Below are 16564 nucleotides of genomic sequence, written 5' to 3'. Positions count from 1 at the left end.
AGTAACCTGCCTTTTCTAGACTTCTCCTGTGTGAGATGTAATGACACACTATTCTGATCCTACCACAGAGCTATTACCAGTGGCTTTAGTATAGCAGATATAGACGTGATACTTACACATCTTCGGACAGGTAGTGTGGGGGTGAGGGACAGTACAGCAGAGCTGACAGTGCTAGGATAAAGTGAAGAGAGCTGATAGAAGGGTTTGCAGTGTGACACAGCTAAACTCAGCTGTACTACCCCTCCCCAACAGAGACCTTATCTGAAATGTGTTAGTCATCTGTGCTTTCTAATCTTGCAGGAGGTTAGACCAGGAGATCGGGGCTGTCTGTCATTATATGTCTCACACAATGAGAAATCTGCTCTAAGATAAAGTGGCGGCATGTTCTTTTTGCCTATGAGTGTTGCTGACTGGATGATGATTGATCGTAATCGACGGACCGCTGTATCTCATCTTTTTAGACTCGCTTGTAACAGGGTTGGTGCCTCAGGATTGGAGGATTGCTGATGTGGTACCGATATTTAAGAAAAGTAAGAGGGTGGATCCAGGCAACTACCGTCCAGTAAGCCTGACATCAGTAGTATGCAACGTTTTTGATGGCATTTTAAGGGATGACATGCAAAAATATATTGCAGAAAATAATATAATAACTGACAGACAGCATGGATTCATGAAAGATAAGTCGTGTCTAACCAACCTGTTGGGGTTCTATGAGGGGGAAGTGCAAACCTGGATATTGGTAATGCAGATGATGTGATTTATTTGGACTTTGCAAAGGCATTTGATACGGTACCACATAATAGCCTTATATTAAAGCTCCAGACCAACGACTAGGGGAAACTATATGCAACTGGGTAAGGAATTGGCTAAAAGATAGGAAACAAAGAGTAGTCATAAATGGTACATTCTCAAAATGGGCTATAGTCAGCAGTGGGGTGCCGCAGGGATCTGTGCTAGGACCAATTCTTTTGAATCTCTTTATTAATGACCTTGTGGATGGGATTGATAGTAAAGTGTCAGTCTTTGCTGACGACACCAAACTATGTAGGATATTAAAAACTGACCTTGATAGTGCAATATTGCAAAAAGATCTGGGTAAGATGTCAGAATGGGCAGATACTTGGCAAATGAGATTTAATGTTGATAAATGTAAAGTAATGCACCTAGGACGGAGTAATCCTATAGCTGCGTATACATTAAATGGAAGTAAACTCGGGACTACAGAACAGGAGAAGGACTTGGATATTCTCATTACAAATAAGCTGAGCAGCAGCACTCAATGTCAAGCAGCAGCTGCTAAAGCAAACAAGATTCTAGGATGTATAAAAAGAGAGATTAGATCCCGTGATCCCAACGTATTGTTACCCCTCTATAAATCACTTGTAAGGCCACATCTGGAATACGGGATCCAGTTTTCGGCACGAGATTTTAAAAAGGACATTCAGAAGTTAGAGTCAGTTCAAAGGCGGCAACTAGACTACTACAAGGAATGGAGGCCTCCCATATGATGAGAGGTTGAAAAAGTTAGATAAGTTTAGCTTAGAAAAAAGACATCTCAGAGGAGATCTCATTTATTTGTATAAATACATGTGTGGTCAATATAAAGGACTGGCACATGACTTATTTCTTCCAAGACAATACTAAGGACCAGGGGACACTCACTGCGAGTGGAAGAAAAGCGATTCCAACAGCTAAATAGGAAAGGGTTCTTTACAGTTAGAGCGGTCAGACTGTGGAATGCCGACCACAAGAGGTAGTAATGGCAGATACTATAACAGCTTTATATCAGGGCTGGATTATTTCCTCAGTACACAAAACATTGTTGGTTATAAGTGACTTGAGGACAAAATGTAGAACAGGTGGAGGAAGGGTGAACTAGATGGACCTAGGTCTTTTTTCAACCTATGTAACTGTGTAACTATCAACCAGGGGGAAGATCAAGAAAACAGTGACTCCACACAGATTTTGTTAAAGCTTTTTTTTCCACTTTGCAGCCACTATAACATTGTGTCCAATGGAATGGTAAGACATTCTTTTAGAACTCATATGAAACCAGCACATCTTTCTTTGTTGCCGCCCTAGCTTTTTGCAGCGGTGATTTCTTTCTATGTCTACGTATGAAATACTAAGGCTGGAAACACATCTATGCGAGTAAAATCGGTCCGAGTTGGCTGAAAAAAACTCGGCTGATTTTAGTTCACGTTAGGTCTGAGTGCAACGCAAGTGCGATGCTTTTTCTGAATAAATTAATGATTTTACTAGCGTGTGTAATGCGTGTGTAATGCGTGTGTAATGCGTATTTTTTACTATGTCATCTGCCATTCAGCTCTGCTACATGGCCGCTGACAGCAGACACAGACAGCCATGTAGCAGAGCTGAATGGCAGATGACAGCAGACACAGACAGAGCCGCACGATCAGAATGAACTCGGGTGAACTTCACCCGACTTCATTGTCATGCTGCGGCTCTGTCTGTGTCGCGTCCTGATTAGCGGTCACCTGTGAAGGGCTCACCGGTGACCGCAAATCCCCTGAGTGACTGAAGTTAGCAGCCCTCTCTCATACTCACAGATCCCCGATCCCTGGCGCTGCACGGCGTTCACACTGCTCCGGCGGCTTTTACTATTTTGAAAAAGCCGGCCACTCATTAAACAATCTCGTATTCCCTGCTTAACCCGCCCACAGGCGCCTATGATTTTTTGCAGTGAGACACGCCCCCACACTGAGTGACAGGTGTCTCACTGCACCCAATCACAGCAGCCGGTGGGTGGGTCTATACTGTGCAGTGAAATAAATAATTAAATAATTTAAAAAAACGGTGTGCGGTCCCCCCAATTTTAATATCAGCCAGATAAAGCCATACGGCTGAAGGCTGGTATTCTCAGGATGGGGAGCCCCACGTTATGGGGAGCCCCCCAGCCTAACAATATCAGTCAGCAGCCGCCCAGAATTGCCGCATACATTAGATGCGACAGTTCTGGGACTGTACCCGGCTCTTCCCGATTTGCCCTGGTGCGTTGGCAAATAGGGGTAATAAGGAGTTAATGGCAGCCCATAGCTGCCACTAAATCCTAGATTAATCATGTCAGGCGTCTCCACGAGATACCTTCCATGATTAATCTGTAAATTACAGTAAATACACACACACCTGAAAAAATCATTTATTAGAAATAAAAAACACTAACAAATTCCCTGGTTCACCAATTTAATAAGCCCCAAAAAGACCTCCATGTCCGGCGTAATCCACGGACCTCCAGTGTCGCTTCCAGCTGTGCTGCATGAAGGTGACCGGAGCTGCAGAAGACACCGCCGCTCCTGTCAGCTCCACGCAGCAACTGAGGTGAGTAGCGCGATCAGCTGAGCTGTCACTGAGGTTACCCGGTGGCCCCGAGTAACCTCAGTGACAGCTCAGCTGATCTCGCTACTCACCTCAGTTGCTGCGTGGAGCTGACAGGAGCGGCGGTGTCTTCTGCAGCTCCGGTCACCTTCATGCAGCAGAGCTGGAAGCGACGCCGGACCATCCTGGATTATGCTGGACATGGAGGTCTTTTTGGGGCTTATTAAATTGGTGAACCAAGGAATTTGTTAGTGTTTTTTATTTCTAATAAATGATTTTTTTCAGGTGTGTGTGTATTTACTGTAATTTACAGATTAATCATGGAAGGTATCTCGTGGAGACAACTGACATGATTAATCTAGGATTTAGTGGCAGCTATGGGTTGCCATTAACTCCTTATTACCCCTATTTGCCAACGCACCAGGGCAAATCGGGAAGAGCCGGGTACAGTCCCAGAACTGTCGCATCTAATGTATGCGGCAATTCTGGGCAGCTGCTGACTGATATTGTTAGGCTGGGGGGCTCCCCATAACGTGGAGCTCCCCATCCTGAAAATAGCAGCCTTCAGCCGTATGGCTTTATCTGGCTGGTATTAAAATTGGGGGGACCGCACGCCGTTTTTTTTAATTATTTAATTATTTATTTCACTCCACAGTATAGACCCGCCCACCGGCTGCTGTGATTGGGTGCAGTGAGACAGCTGTCACTCAGCGTGGGGGCGTGTCTCACTGCAACCAATCATAGGCGCCTGTGGGCGGGGAAAGCAGGGAATACGAGATTGTTTAATGAGCGGCTGGCTTTTTCAAAATAGTAAAAGCCGCCGCAGCAGTGTGAATGTGCCGGGGATCGGGGAACGGTGAGTATGAGAGAGGAGGGGAAAATGACCGACAGACTGTGAGAGAGGGACAGAGATAGTGACGGACCGACAGAGAGAATAGAGACCGAGAGGGAGAGACGACTGACAGAGAATAGTGATTGACAGACATTGTGAGACATCACTCGTTTCAGGAAACATGCGAGAAATGTATTTAGAAAATTGGATGTCACTAGGATGGTGTGAGTGCCGTCCCGTGACATCCGATTTTTTACACGCTCCCATAGACTTGCATTGGAGAGACTCGCAGTAGAAACTCGCAAAAAAGCAGCATGCTGCGATTTTTTTCTCAGTCCGATTTGGACTGAGAAAAAAAATCGCAAATGCGAGCTGAATCATTGACTAACGTGTCCGATTCCAATGCGAGTTTTTCTCGCATTGCTCTACTGCGAGAAACTCGCAAGTGAGAAGCAGCCCTAACTCAAAGCAGAATCCCCCTGAAGCACGGGCAGGTCACTTTTCTCAACGGCTTCACATATTTGGAAACAGGAAGTGGTTAAACGAGGTTGAAAGACCTGAGTGTATGCAAATTGTTCGTACATTGTAGTGCACATGTAAATTCTATTTTTACGTTTCTACTTTTATTGAGCGCTTTTTACAGAGGCAAAAGTCGTTGTGTGCACATTTCCTATAGGGGACCTTTCTTTATGATCTACAATTTCTTATTTGGATATTCATTTAGTTTTTTTGATCAATCAGCAAAATGCCAATTAATTACTCTCAATCCCCAGCAGCCTTTTCACCGCGTCTACAAGTGAGCAATATGGCAGGTTAGAGATGTCTGACATCTACGTCGGTACTCCTTGGCAGCCACACCAGGGCAGTGTGAACGTTCTCGGCCAGCACTCACATGCCAGCATCCTTTCTGCTTCTTGTGTCCCAGAGACTAGAAATGAAATGTCCAGGATGCCGGCCGTCTAATACCAGTCAAAAATGTTCACATTGCCCTGATCCAAGTGCAACAGAGTACCAATGTGGACCAGTGTTGGACCAGGGTAGTGCAAATCTTTTTCCTTATCTCTAAGGCAGACATGATTCTTTTAGTACAAAGCTAATTAAGTATCAATAAATTCAAATTTTTCAATACCATACCATTTCAACAATATTATCATCAGTTTTCCTGCAGTACCATGCATAGCCATGTGGAGTGCTGTTAAATAAAAACAGGTCTGCATCTAATGAAATAGGTTAAAGCTCTACCTTGTGGTAAAAACAGGGATTACAACGGTGTCTGTTTTTAACTCTGTAAACCCCAAAGTGACTCAATGGAATGGGCGGAATGATTGTGGTCGCAGGGATCACAACCGCTACTGGGCCCGGAGGTGCACGGGGTCCACTGGTCCTAGTCCCTGCTTCAGCTGGATGTACGTCCAAGGCTGCATATCCAACTGAAATGCATTGCAGTGCAGAGACCCATTGGGTTCCTGTACTGCGATACATGCTGCCGGCCAAACAGAAAAACAGAAGCTGGAAGCTTTCATCTGTGTCCCAGTGACTGAGGGTGGTGCATGGCAATGACATCATACTTTGCAATAGCACCGACACCGATGAAAGCTGCCGGCCACTGTGCGCCGACTACACAGGAGGATGCTGTGCGATGTGGGAGTTGGGGACGGTGAGTACAATGTTGTTTTTTTGCATTAGACAGAACGGAGACATATATACCAGGAGGGGGACAGTAGAATCCAGGAAGGTGACAGTAGATACCAGAAAGGGGACAGTATATACAAGGTGAGGAAGAGTATGTCAGGAGGGGCCCAGCAGGGAGACAGTATACACCAGGGGGGCCCCAGGACGGGGACAATAGATACCAGGAGGGGGGTAAGTAGATACCAGGAGGGGGACAGTGTATATACCAGGAAGGGGACAGTATACACCAGGAGGGGCCCAGCAGGGGGACAGTATACATCAGGAGGACCCCAGGAAGGGGACAGTAGATACCAGGAGGGGGAATAGTATATACCAGGAGGAGAACAGTATATATCAAAAGGGGGATAGTATACACCAGGAGGGGCCCAGCAGAGGGACAGTATACACCAGGAGGGGAACAGTATATACTAGGAGGGCCCCAGGAGGGGGACAGTATACACCAGGAGGGCCCCAGGAGGGGGACAGTGTATACTAGGAGGGCCCCAGGAGGGGGACAGTATATACCAGGATGGGGACATATATACCAGGGTGGGACATTTTTACCATGATGGGGAATTTTTAAGAGGATGGGGTTATAAATACACCAGGATTTGGGCTAGAATGGGGGACATACAGTATATGCCAATATGTCTTTATAGGATTTAGAATGGTAAATGTATACATACATATACATACATCTAACCAACAGAAGGAGGGGGTCCAGGTCCAAATTTTGCACTAGGGCCCATTGAACTCTAGTTAAGCCAATGCTCAATGGTATTTTTCTCTCTAAGAAGACTTATTATTACCTATGTGTGATATCCTGAGGGGTCTCATTATGCAGGACAAAAAATAAATGCATGCACGGATATCAGTGGATAGGTAAGGTGAGCGGTATGTTGGGATTAATCACTCATCTACTTACCGGTTATGTCGTGCTCTCTGAAAGACTCATTGTAGAGCTGATATTGGTTCGGACAATGCTTTTTAAGCCACTTGCACACGTCATGTTGTGTCCAGAACGCTACAGGTTTGGTTCCTTTAATACAGGGCTGAAAAATAAAAGCGCAAATATTTGTCAAAACTATGTGACATTAACCAAGCGGGAAATAGTTGATAATGCCTAGTAGATATTTCGATGCTTTCTAGCCTGGAAAATTAGATGGTACTTGTTAGCACTGGCATTCAAACATCCCGCACAATTACACTAATAACAGGCGCTGAAAATGGGCAATTTTGACAAATTTTTTTGCTAGGAGGAACACTTATTTTGTAGGGTCAGAACAAATCCATACAACTAACTATCTTTTACAGTAGGAAAAAAACAACACCGCACAGCATGTGTGTAGCAGTTACAATGTGGTAGCAGGGTCGGAGCCCTGACACATTGCCTAGGTGGCAGACGGTGGTCAGTGCCAGAAGGAGATGGGAGGACGGCTCGGCAGATCCGAGGTAGACTGGGGCAGGGTTGTAGCCCGCCGGTACCGACACCGGAGAACCGACCCGGAAACTGTGCACACAAGGGGGTACTCGGACCCTGAAGCCAGGACCAGCACCGACGGCCTAGCTAATTAACCGATTGAGGGCAGGATTCCAGGTCCTGTCCCAACCTAAGTCCCGAAAAGTAGACAACCACCCACAGAGAGGGATAGGGCATCTGCCAGGGCCCGGTAGATCTCACGGGTCAGAGTCTGACGGGCATGGCTCCCAACTGAAGGACCGGGAGCGAACTCCTGCGTTACACACCGGGAAGTCTACACAAGGAAACACAAAGTGCAGAGGAAAGGGGCATTGACCACCAGCCCAGGTGTGGGACCAGATACACCCCTCTGCAGCAGCCGGCCACCATCACCTTGGTTTACCAAAGGACTCGTGTGGTTTATTCAACTGTGAGTAACATCCCCAGCCTGACCGGGTACGCCGGCCTCTGCCGTCATCATCCCCTGCACAGAGACACTGGGCCCCGGGGCATCCATCCATGCCCACGGAGGGGTTAACATCCAGCTGCCAACCCATCACCCCCGGGAGCCCCACAGCAGCAGCGGTGGTGCTACATCTCACCACACACCGTGGGTGGCGTCACAGACAGTTTTAACAATCCCCGTACAAATACGTCCCCCTTTTCATTCGAAGTGTCCGCGTGACCCCCGGGTCCGGTAGAGTCCCTCGAGCCATACCGCAGATCCGAATCCGAGCAGCACGGCTGCTGGCGAGAGGGCGGCACATATGTATAACGTCTCCTATGTTTCTTGCTGCAACAAACCCACTATTTATTAGTTTGCTAATTTTTTCGAAACTATTAGGCTATGTGCCCATGTTGCGTTCTGTCCCTGCAATTTCTGCAGCGATTTGAACAGCACACGTGCGCTTCAAATCGCTGTAGAAACACTGCGTACTGAAAAGCCGATTTCATGCGCTCTGGATGCAGCCCCTCCCATAGACAGAGCGGGGGCTACATGCAAAGTGCACGGAATTAGTGACATGTTGCTTTTTAGACTGCAGCGATTTGGCAGCATGCAAATCGCTGCGTTCTAAAACGCAACATGCGCATGGATAATGCACAATCTTCATAGATTGTGCTGGGGACGCAGGATGCATGCAGTTACGCTGCGGTGCAGAACGCAGCGTAACTGCATGCAATATGCACACGTGGGCAAAGAGCCTCAGTGTGATTAGTATCATGTGGTATCTCTTTAAATGCCAGCTTGCGTATGTTCAGGTTAAAATGCTTCCTATTGATTTGTTTGACTGTTAGGCTAAGACCGCACTTTGCGTTCTCCTACTTGCAGTTCTAAACGCACGTTTTGGGCTTAATTGATTTGACCAAAGTTGCCTTTTTCAGAAATTTAGCGCTGAAAACGCATGCGTATTTACCACGTTTTAGATGCGTTTTCAGCACTTTTTACATGCTCTTTCACCTGCGTTTTGACAGATGCGTTTTGAACATCAAGACACTGCTAAATAAAGTTTAATCTTTCAAACACAATGAAAAAAGAGAAAAAAAAGAAAATATAGATTTTTAGAAATAATATAGAAATTAGAAATATTGAATAAAATTATAGCGGTAATATACTATTTATTGCAAAAATAGCAATAAATTATATTTTTTTTCAAATTTAATTGTCGGACTATGTGTGTGTGTAAAGGGACATATGAAATCATTATTTTAATGATCAAAATGCATGTTTTCTGCACATAAAAAGCAGGTAAAACGCAGGAATTTGAAGGAATCTTGGTTTTTGCCATTTCTCATTGACTTCAATGTTAGCAAAACGCACCCAAAATGGCAAAAACAACTGACATGCTGCTTCTTTGAACGCATGGTTTTTGCCACAAAATATGCAAATTAAACGCAGCGTTTAGAAACGCAAAGTGGGGTCTAGAAATCCCCATTTTCCATAGACTTTGCTGTAAAATCAAAACGCATGCCTTTTGGCATGAAAAAGGTGCTTCTCAAAACGGACCTAAAAAGCACCTGAAACGCAGGTGGAAACGCAAAGTGGGGTCTTAGCCTTAGGGTATGTGCACACAGCACGATTTTATAGCTTTTTTTTAATGTGTTTTTCAGGCAGTTTTGTCACAAACCTGCATGCAAATTCTGATGCCAGCAAGGTCATTGAGAATCCTGACGTTTTGTGCACATGTTGCTTTTTTTCCCTTGCAGATTTGATGCAGAAATAAATCTGCAGCATGGCAATACTTTCAGTGTTTTTGCAGTATTTTTCAATTCCAGAATGCATAGAAAAAAAAAGCATTAAAAAAACCTCATCAAATAGTCGTCAAAACCGCTTGTTTTTTTCTGAATAGAGATGAAGATTTGGTAGAGGAATTTATACAACCAAAATACTCAGCGTACACATGTAGCCTTATAAATGTCTATTCCCAGTGCTGGAAGTGCGTCAGGAGTAGAGATGAGCGAACCCGAAGTTCAGTGTTCGTACCAAACACAAAAGGCCACTTTACACACAGCAACATCGCTAGCGATGTCGCTGGTGAAAGCACCCGCCCCCGTCGGTTGTGAGTCACGGGCAAATTGCTGCCCGTGCTGCACAACATTGTTAGTCCACGTCACACGTACTTACCTGTCTAGCAACGTCGCTGTGGCCGGCGAACCGCCTCCTTTCTAAGGGGGAGGTTCGTTCGGCGTCACTAAGCGGCCACCCAATAGAAGCGGAGGGGCGGAGATGAGCGGCCAGAACATCCCGCCCCCCTCCTTCCTTCCTCATTGCCGGCGGCCGCAGGTACGATGTTGTTCCTCGTTCCTGCGGTGTCACACATAGTGCTGCCGCAGGAACGACGAACAACCTGCATCCTGCAACAGCAACGACATTTGAGATTAGAACAACGTGTCAACGATCAACGATATGGTGAGTAATTTTAATTGTTAGTGGTCGTTCTTGCGTTTCACACGCAACAACATCGCTAACGAGGCCGGATGTGCGTCACGAATTCCGTGACCCCAACGTCATCTCGTTAGCGATGTTGTTGCGTGTAAAGCCCCCTAAAGTTTACAGAAAAAACATAGTTCTGGTTCGGAGTTCGGGTGCTTTACAAATGAACACTACTTGTGTGAGCATCGCTGTGCTCAGGTACGCTCGGTGCTTGCAGTGTTTGAATGGCTCACACTAGGGGTAACAACAGCGTGATCAGATGTAGTGTGCACCAAACTAAAAAAATGGAAAACCTTACCTATCCTACCACTGAAGTGAACTGTTTATGGCTGGCTACATTTGAACAAAGACCCGAACTGCCCAATTAGTAACTTCCATTGGGGATTAGGTCAAGTCCGGGTCCCAAACCGAACTTTATCTAAAGTCTGGCTGCACCCGTTGAACCAAAGTTGCACGGGTCCACTCCACTCATCTTTAATCAGGTTTACCGTACGCCGTGGGTTTTCCATTTTTAACACATTTTTTTCATTAAAGTTGTGTTAAGCTGTTGGACTGGTAGTGCCAAGAATTTTTTATTTTGTCTCCACCCCGTTGTGCCACACCGGCTTTTGACGGCACCCGTCCAGAAGTTTTAACAAGCGGTATTTCTATGCAGCATGTTGAGTCTCTGTCAACCATCAACTGGAGTGAAAGCCGGGCAGCAAGGTAGAGGTGGTGGAGCCGCAGCAGGGATGGGTCATTGAAGTGGAAAATGGAGGACTCACTAGAGGTATTCTTGCGCATATTTGGCCCTAATTCATCAAAACCTTTATGCTAGAAAACTGGAATAAAAAGCTATGATATATTGCTAAATTTTTCCACTCCGGCATTTTAGAGTAAATATAGTTTTAAGGGACGGCAGGGAAATATAAGGCGAGATGTGACTAATCCGATGCGGACTCTGGCCGGCTTGTCTCCGCACTGCTCTGGTTTATTAGCAAGTCTCTCTCATGTGTGTACAGAGCAAGAGCACCTGTTGTAGTAGAGGCGAAGGAACCACCACCAGGCAGAATTCAATTACGGTACAGGAGGCGAGGGTGCAGAAACAAGGGAACGGCTTTATTAACGGACAGATAATATATACATCAATGTTGGAGAATGGTAGGGCGACAGTATGATTGACAAACACTGCAGGTTGTAGCTGGACCGCTCAAACATTGCCTCACCCCCAGCTATTACAAATATCAAAACAAGAAACTTTACCACACGATATAGCTTACAGCTACGCTACCATGACATCCTAACTGGCCTCTGCTAATCAGACTATTGAGCTACCGCGCCCTGACTACTGAGGCCTACACTAGCCCCTATCGAGTGTGCACACCGGTAAAGAATTCACAGTACCGTTAGGGCACGTCTACTCCCCAGCTCAGGTGGATCGTTGGTACACACTCTCCTTCCAAGGCAGGGGAACTTCTCCTCTTCTGCAAACCAGGGATTCCTTGATTCCACCAGATGTCGTCTCTTTCAGTCTTCAGGAACACCAACCTCAGGAGCTTCACACTTTGGTACTGACTTTACAGATAGGGCTCTACCATAGTCTGGCTCGCAGTCTCTTTTGCAGCCTGGCACCATACTTGTCTCCCAACCCCCATCCTCGGTTTGTCTCTCTGGTAGAGAATCTTCCCCCTCTACTTACGTGACCTGACGTCTCCACCCTAAACTCTTCTCCTGCACTTTCTCCTTTTCCCGCACTTTTAAACAGGGTCAACCCAACTGCACAATTCAGAGTCCACAAAACACAAAATATACGGGAGCGCTGTCTCTTAAAGGCATAGCGTACTTTTCTATTGGTTGGGTGGACACGCCTACACTATCAGTCATCTGAAATCTAGGGAGGAGCTCAAGAGCTTTAAAGCAAAACATACCTTGCTGTATTTGCACCCTGGCTCTGATTCATGTTTCCCGTGGTTTGGGCAGCATTAATTGAGTGAGAGGATTTCTTTACTGCTGCTCACATTTTGTTGAAGCCTTCTGCTAGATAAATACATCAGAATTTCCCAATGTATACCTCTGATGTACTCCATGCCTCAAGTAGCATGCATGCCCTATACATTCATAGAAGTTCAAGTCAATGTAATACTCTGGCGGACTTTAACCTTCCATGTATTTCATGGAAGACCATCTATCTAAATGGCCGTGTGTAATGCTGCATTTTACTGTCTGCATAGGAAATGTCCGACAGTTGGCCATTGCTTCTTCAACAAATTTAGCTCTTTGCCAATAGTCAGTGATCAACCGATGGTTGCAAGATGAGATGCCCCCATTAAAGGTCACCTGTCAGGTGCAATTTGCACACAGAACCACGAGCAGTTCTGGGTGTATATTGCTAATCCCTGCCTAACTGTCCCAGCCAATAGTAGCATAGATAAAGGGATCTTAGTAAAAAGTATTTCTAAAGATATTTTATCTTATGCTAAGGAGTGTGGGGACTAGTCCCAAGGGCTTTATATCCCCCAACTAGTCCGCCCTCTTAGCAGGTTAGTACGCCCACATGGGTGCACTAACATGCTATTCAATGCAGCATTACCAGCGGTGACGCGTGTACCTGTGTTTGATGTCACTGCGCTTTTGAATGCCCGACACTTGTGGTCATGCGCTCTAGACTTCTCTGAAGCCAGGACGCGTACACCCGGCTTCATACTGCGCATGACCGGAAGTGCCCGCCATTCAGAAATGCGGTCGCTTCGAACACAGGTACGTACGTCACCACTGGTGATGCTGAATTGAATAGCATGTTAATACACCCCTGAGGGTGTGCTACCATACTAAGAGAACGGACTAGTCAAGGAATATAAAGCCCTAGGGACTAGTCCCCACGCTCATTAGCATAAGATAAAAGATCTTTAGAAATACTTTTTCTAAAGATCTCTTTATCTATGCTACTAGAAACAAGAACAGTTAGGCAAATATTAGCAATATGCACCCAGAACTGCTCGTGGTCCGGGAGGCATATTGTACCTGACAGGTTTCCTTGGACAAAATAGATGGACAGCTTTACTCATTTTTTTTGCAGACTTTCCCTTTAAATAAAAAGTATGTGGGCCAATCCTGAGTGTAGAGAACAGGCATTATGTGAACATATTCAATATTCAGGTGGCGCTAGGTTCATTAGTGAACTTTATTTCAATATTCAAAGATTTTCGACTTCCTGGTAGAAAGACATCAGTTCTATTTTGGGCACAAAGCCGCTGAGGAATCTGCAGAGAGAAATATGTTCATAGTTATGGATTTCAAACAAAAACGGCATCAGCGTGAAACTAGAAAACAGCAAGATGAAAAAAAAACATCAAACGAAGAGCCAGCGTGTCGTAGCGGGGAGGTAAAACCGTATAATGTGTATTTTCAGCCCATCGTGAACCCAGTTCTGACAGATGGGAGGGAAAACGTCAGTGACCACTTCAACTGATAATAGGTTTAAGGAAAAGTTTTTAGACTTAAAAAGTATGAATAATAAAGGGAACCAGTCAGCAGGTCAGATACAAGAATGAATTTTACAGGCCAGTGAGCAAACAAAAATTGCATAGGAAGGGAGCAGTTTGCTCTTGGGAAGGACCAATTCACCTTCTGACTACTGTTAATACAGACGGATGCAATCATGGCCCGGCAACGATTGAACAACTCAACCTGAGAGCAGAATTCACTGTTTCTTAGCAAAAGACAGCATAGGTTCCTCAAACTAAGGAGGCCCTATACTATCCCCAATTTCAGATGATTCTCCTGATGGTAGAGATGCCTGAGCTCTTTCCTGGCCCTGTTCCTGACCAGTCCTTAGGTGACCCCCCCCCCCTCAGGGAGGAACAAGACAGGAGTGTCATGAAACCCACTGATTAAACTCCACAACAGCACTGGCACGATTCCTCTGTGCAGAGCATCTTGACTGTGTTACTAGATAGCAGTGTGTTTGACAGCACAGGATTCCATGTTGGTGCTAATTACTCAGGTGTCCCACCTTCCTGGTGATTGCTCAGGCTTCTTTACTCACCCAGGACATTGCTAGTTTTATTTCCTGGTTCTGCAGTTGTGCTGTTGGTTTGTGTCCCTGTTCTGGTCTTTGTTCTCTGACCATTGTTTGACTACTTCTCTGCCCGCTCCCTCTTCCTGTCGTGATCTCCTGCCTGTTTGACCTCGGACCTTCACCTGATTACATCTCTGCATTTTCCAAAACTTTTTACGTGCTCTCCTTGACTTCTGAACCTCGCTTATTCACCTGACTATGCCTCTGTTTTCTCCTTGTGCTTATACATGTCCTCTTGTTAACAGACCCTGGATTTCCTGACTATGCTCCTGCCCACACTCCCCGTAAGTAGTGGCTAGCATCACAAGCTAATAAGAACAACTTTCACCAGACAGTCTGGGATGCCACACCTCACAGACCAACATAGAACAAACTATAGCTGGCATGGGTGGAAGGATTCAACCAGCATAAATAGGAGATGTGATAGGCCTTTCCACAACATGTGATCAAAGGAGCAAGCAGCCTATGAATTAGCACACAGTAGGCCGATGCCCGCATCTGCTTGTGTTGATCTCAGACACCAAAGAATCCAACAATCGGTGAAGTTTGTGTAAAACTGCCTATGATAATAGTATCATACAGCCTCTTTAGTCAACTAATCAGTGGGGACACCAAGAGTTAAAGGCCCATCAATCTGAAATTACTAGACTGTCCATAGCTTAGAAAAACATGCTTGGTCAAAAATAGTATGCATGTGAATAGAGGGGGGTTAGTATAGAAATTGGACAAATGAAGTGTAAGTCTAAGGGGTACTTTGCACACTATGACATCGCAGGTGCGATGTCGGTGGGGTCATGTCGAAAGTGACACACTTCCTGCGTCGCTCTCGACATCGTAGTGTGTAAATCCTAGATGATACGATTAACGAGCGCAAAATCGTCATAATCGTATCATCGGTGTAGCGTCGGCGAATTCCATAATTATGCTGACGCGACGGTCCGATGTTGTTCCTCGCTCCTGCGGCAGCACACATCGCTGTGTGTGTAGTTGCAGGAGCGAGGAACATCTCCTACCTGCGTCACCGCGGCTCCCGTAGGATATGTGGAAGGAAGGAGGTGGGCGGGATGTTTACATCCCGCTCATCTCCGCTCCTCCGCTCCTATTGTCCGCCTGCCGTGTGACGTCGCAGTGACGCCGCACGACCCGCCCCCTTAATAAGGAGGCGGTTCGCCGGCCAGAGCAACGTCACACGGCTGGTGAGTGCATGTGAAGCTAATATTCGCTACGGCAGCTATCACAATGATATCGCAACTGCGACGGGGGCGGGGACTATCGCGCTCGGCATCGCAGCATCGGCTTGCAATATCATAGTGTGCAAAGTACCCGTAAGGAGACCTTAAAGAGCATATGCCATTTTAGGTGAATTTTCAGAATAAGATGTCATGTGTCTGTACCTGGAAATTAACACTATTTGTGGTCATTATATGACTTGTGTTTTGAGTTTTTGTACCAGCTTTCCCCTCTGCAGTCACAATCTCTAATTTTTTGTTGACTGGAGGATGGAAATAAAACAGCAGGCGCATGTGTTCACAAGCAGCAGCAGCAGCATGGAGGGTATTATACAACAGTACTGAGATGTGCATCCAGCTCTGAGGTGAGATATAGCAATTACTCATAAGTAGCAGCCCCTTCGATCTGCTCCTCCCCTCATCATAGACTTTAATAATGTTATGAGTGTGTCCCGTTCTGGGGAGATCTCTGGAGAGTCTGGGACCAGAGCGTCACAATATCTTATTGTTCGCAGGTCTACAACTTGTAATTGAGTAAATCTACTTTCTTTTAGTGCTGTAGGGGTTAAGGACTCATTCCTATCTGGCTGTTCTTTGTTGCATTAATCTCAGGTGCAGCTCTTTTGTGACCACTCCTTTTCACTATAAAAGTCATGTGTTTTACCATTTATAGATTTTCATTCTAGGCTGTCCACTTTGGAGCCTGTCTTTGGAAGAAGCTGAGGAGTCATGATTATTGCAGCTGTGATGTTTAGCTGCATTGAAAGAGCTTGGAGTGTTTTTCTTTTGGTGTCTATTTTCCCTCTGTCTGTCTCCCTTACCTTTTGTTGTATTATTGCAGTAGTGAGACTAGTGTTCTCGCCGGCCTTCTCACTAGCCAGGGAGAGTTAAGGGCTAGTGATGGCCTAGGCACGTTATGGCAACAGGGGAAAGGATCCTTATAGGGACGGTAGGAAGCGAAGGGTACAGGCTCTGGTGAGTTGCAGGAGGTGTCCCTTTTACCCTCTCCCTATCATCAGGCCCTTCCTTCTATACTATTCCCAGTGTA

The 16564-nt window shown here is 45.8% G+C and overlaps 1 protein-coding gene across 5 annotated transcripts in view; it reads right to left on the bottom strand.

Moving 5' to 3' along the window:
- SAMD12 (sterile alpha motif domain containing 12) overlaps positions 1–16564 on the bottom strand; it is an 878347-nt gene that overhangs the window by 592061 nt on the left and 269722 nt on the right. For all 5 annotated transcript variants that reach the window (XR_012754659.1, XM_075352926.1, XM_075352929.1 and 2 more), the window contains exon 3: positions 6765–6891. Coding sequence is in view for 4 of the 5 variants with exons in the window: in XM_075352926.1 (XP_075209041.1) it covers positions 6765–6891 (127 nt within the window). In the remaining variant the exon portion in view is untranslated. The remainder of the gene's footprint in view (positions 1–6764; positions 6892–16564) is intronic.

The sequence above is a fragment of the Anomaloglossus baeobatrachus genome, chromosome 6 (assembly GCF_048569485.1).
Source record: "Anomaloglossus baeobatrachus isolate aAnoBae1 chromosome 6, aAnoBae1.hap1, whole genome shotgun sequence".
NCBI classification, from domain to species: domain Eukaryota; kingdom Metazoa; phylum Chordata; class Amphibia; order Anura; family Aromobatidae; genus Anomaloglossus; species Anomaloglossus baeobatrachus.
The sequence above is the reverse complement of the archived record's forward strand: the minus strand, read 5'-3'. Positions and strand labels throughout refer to the sequence as shown.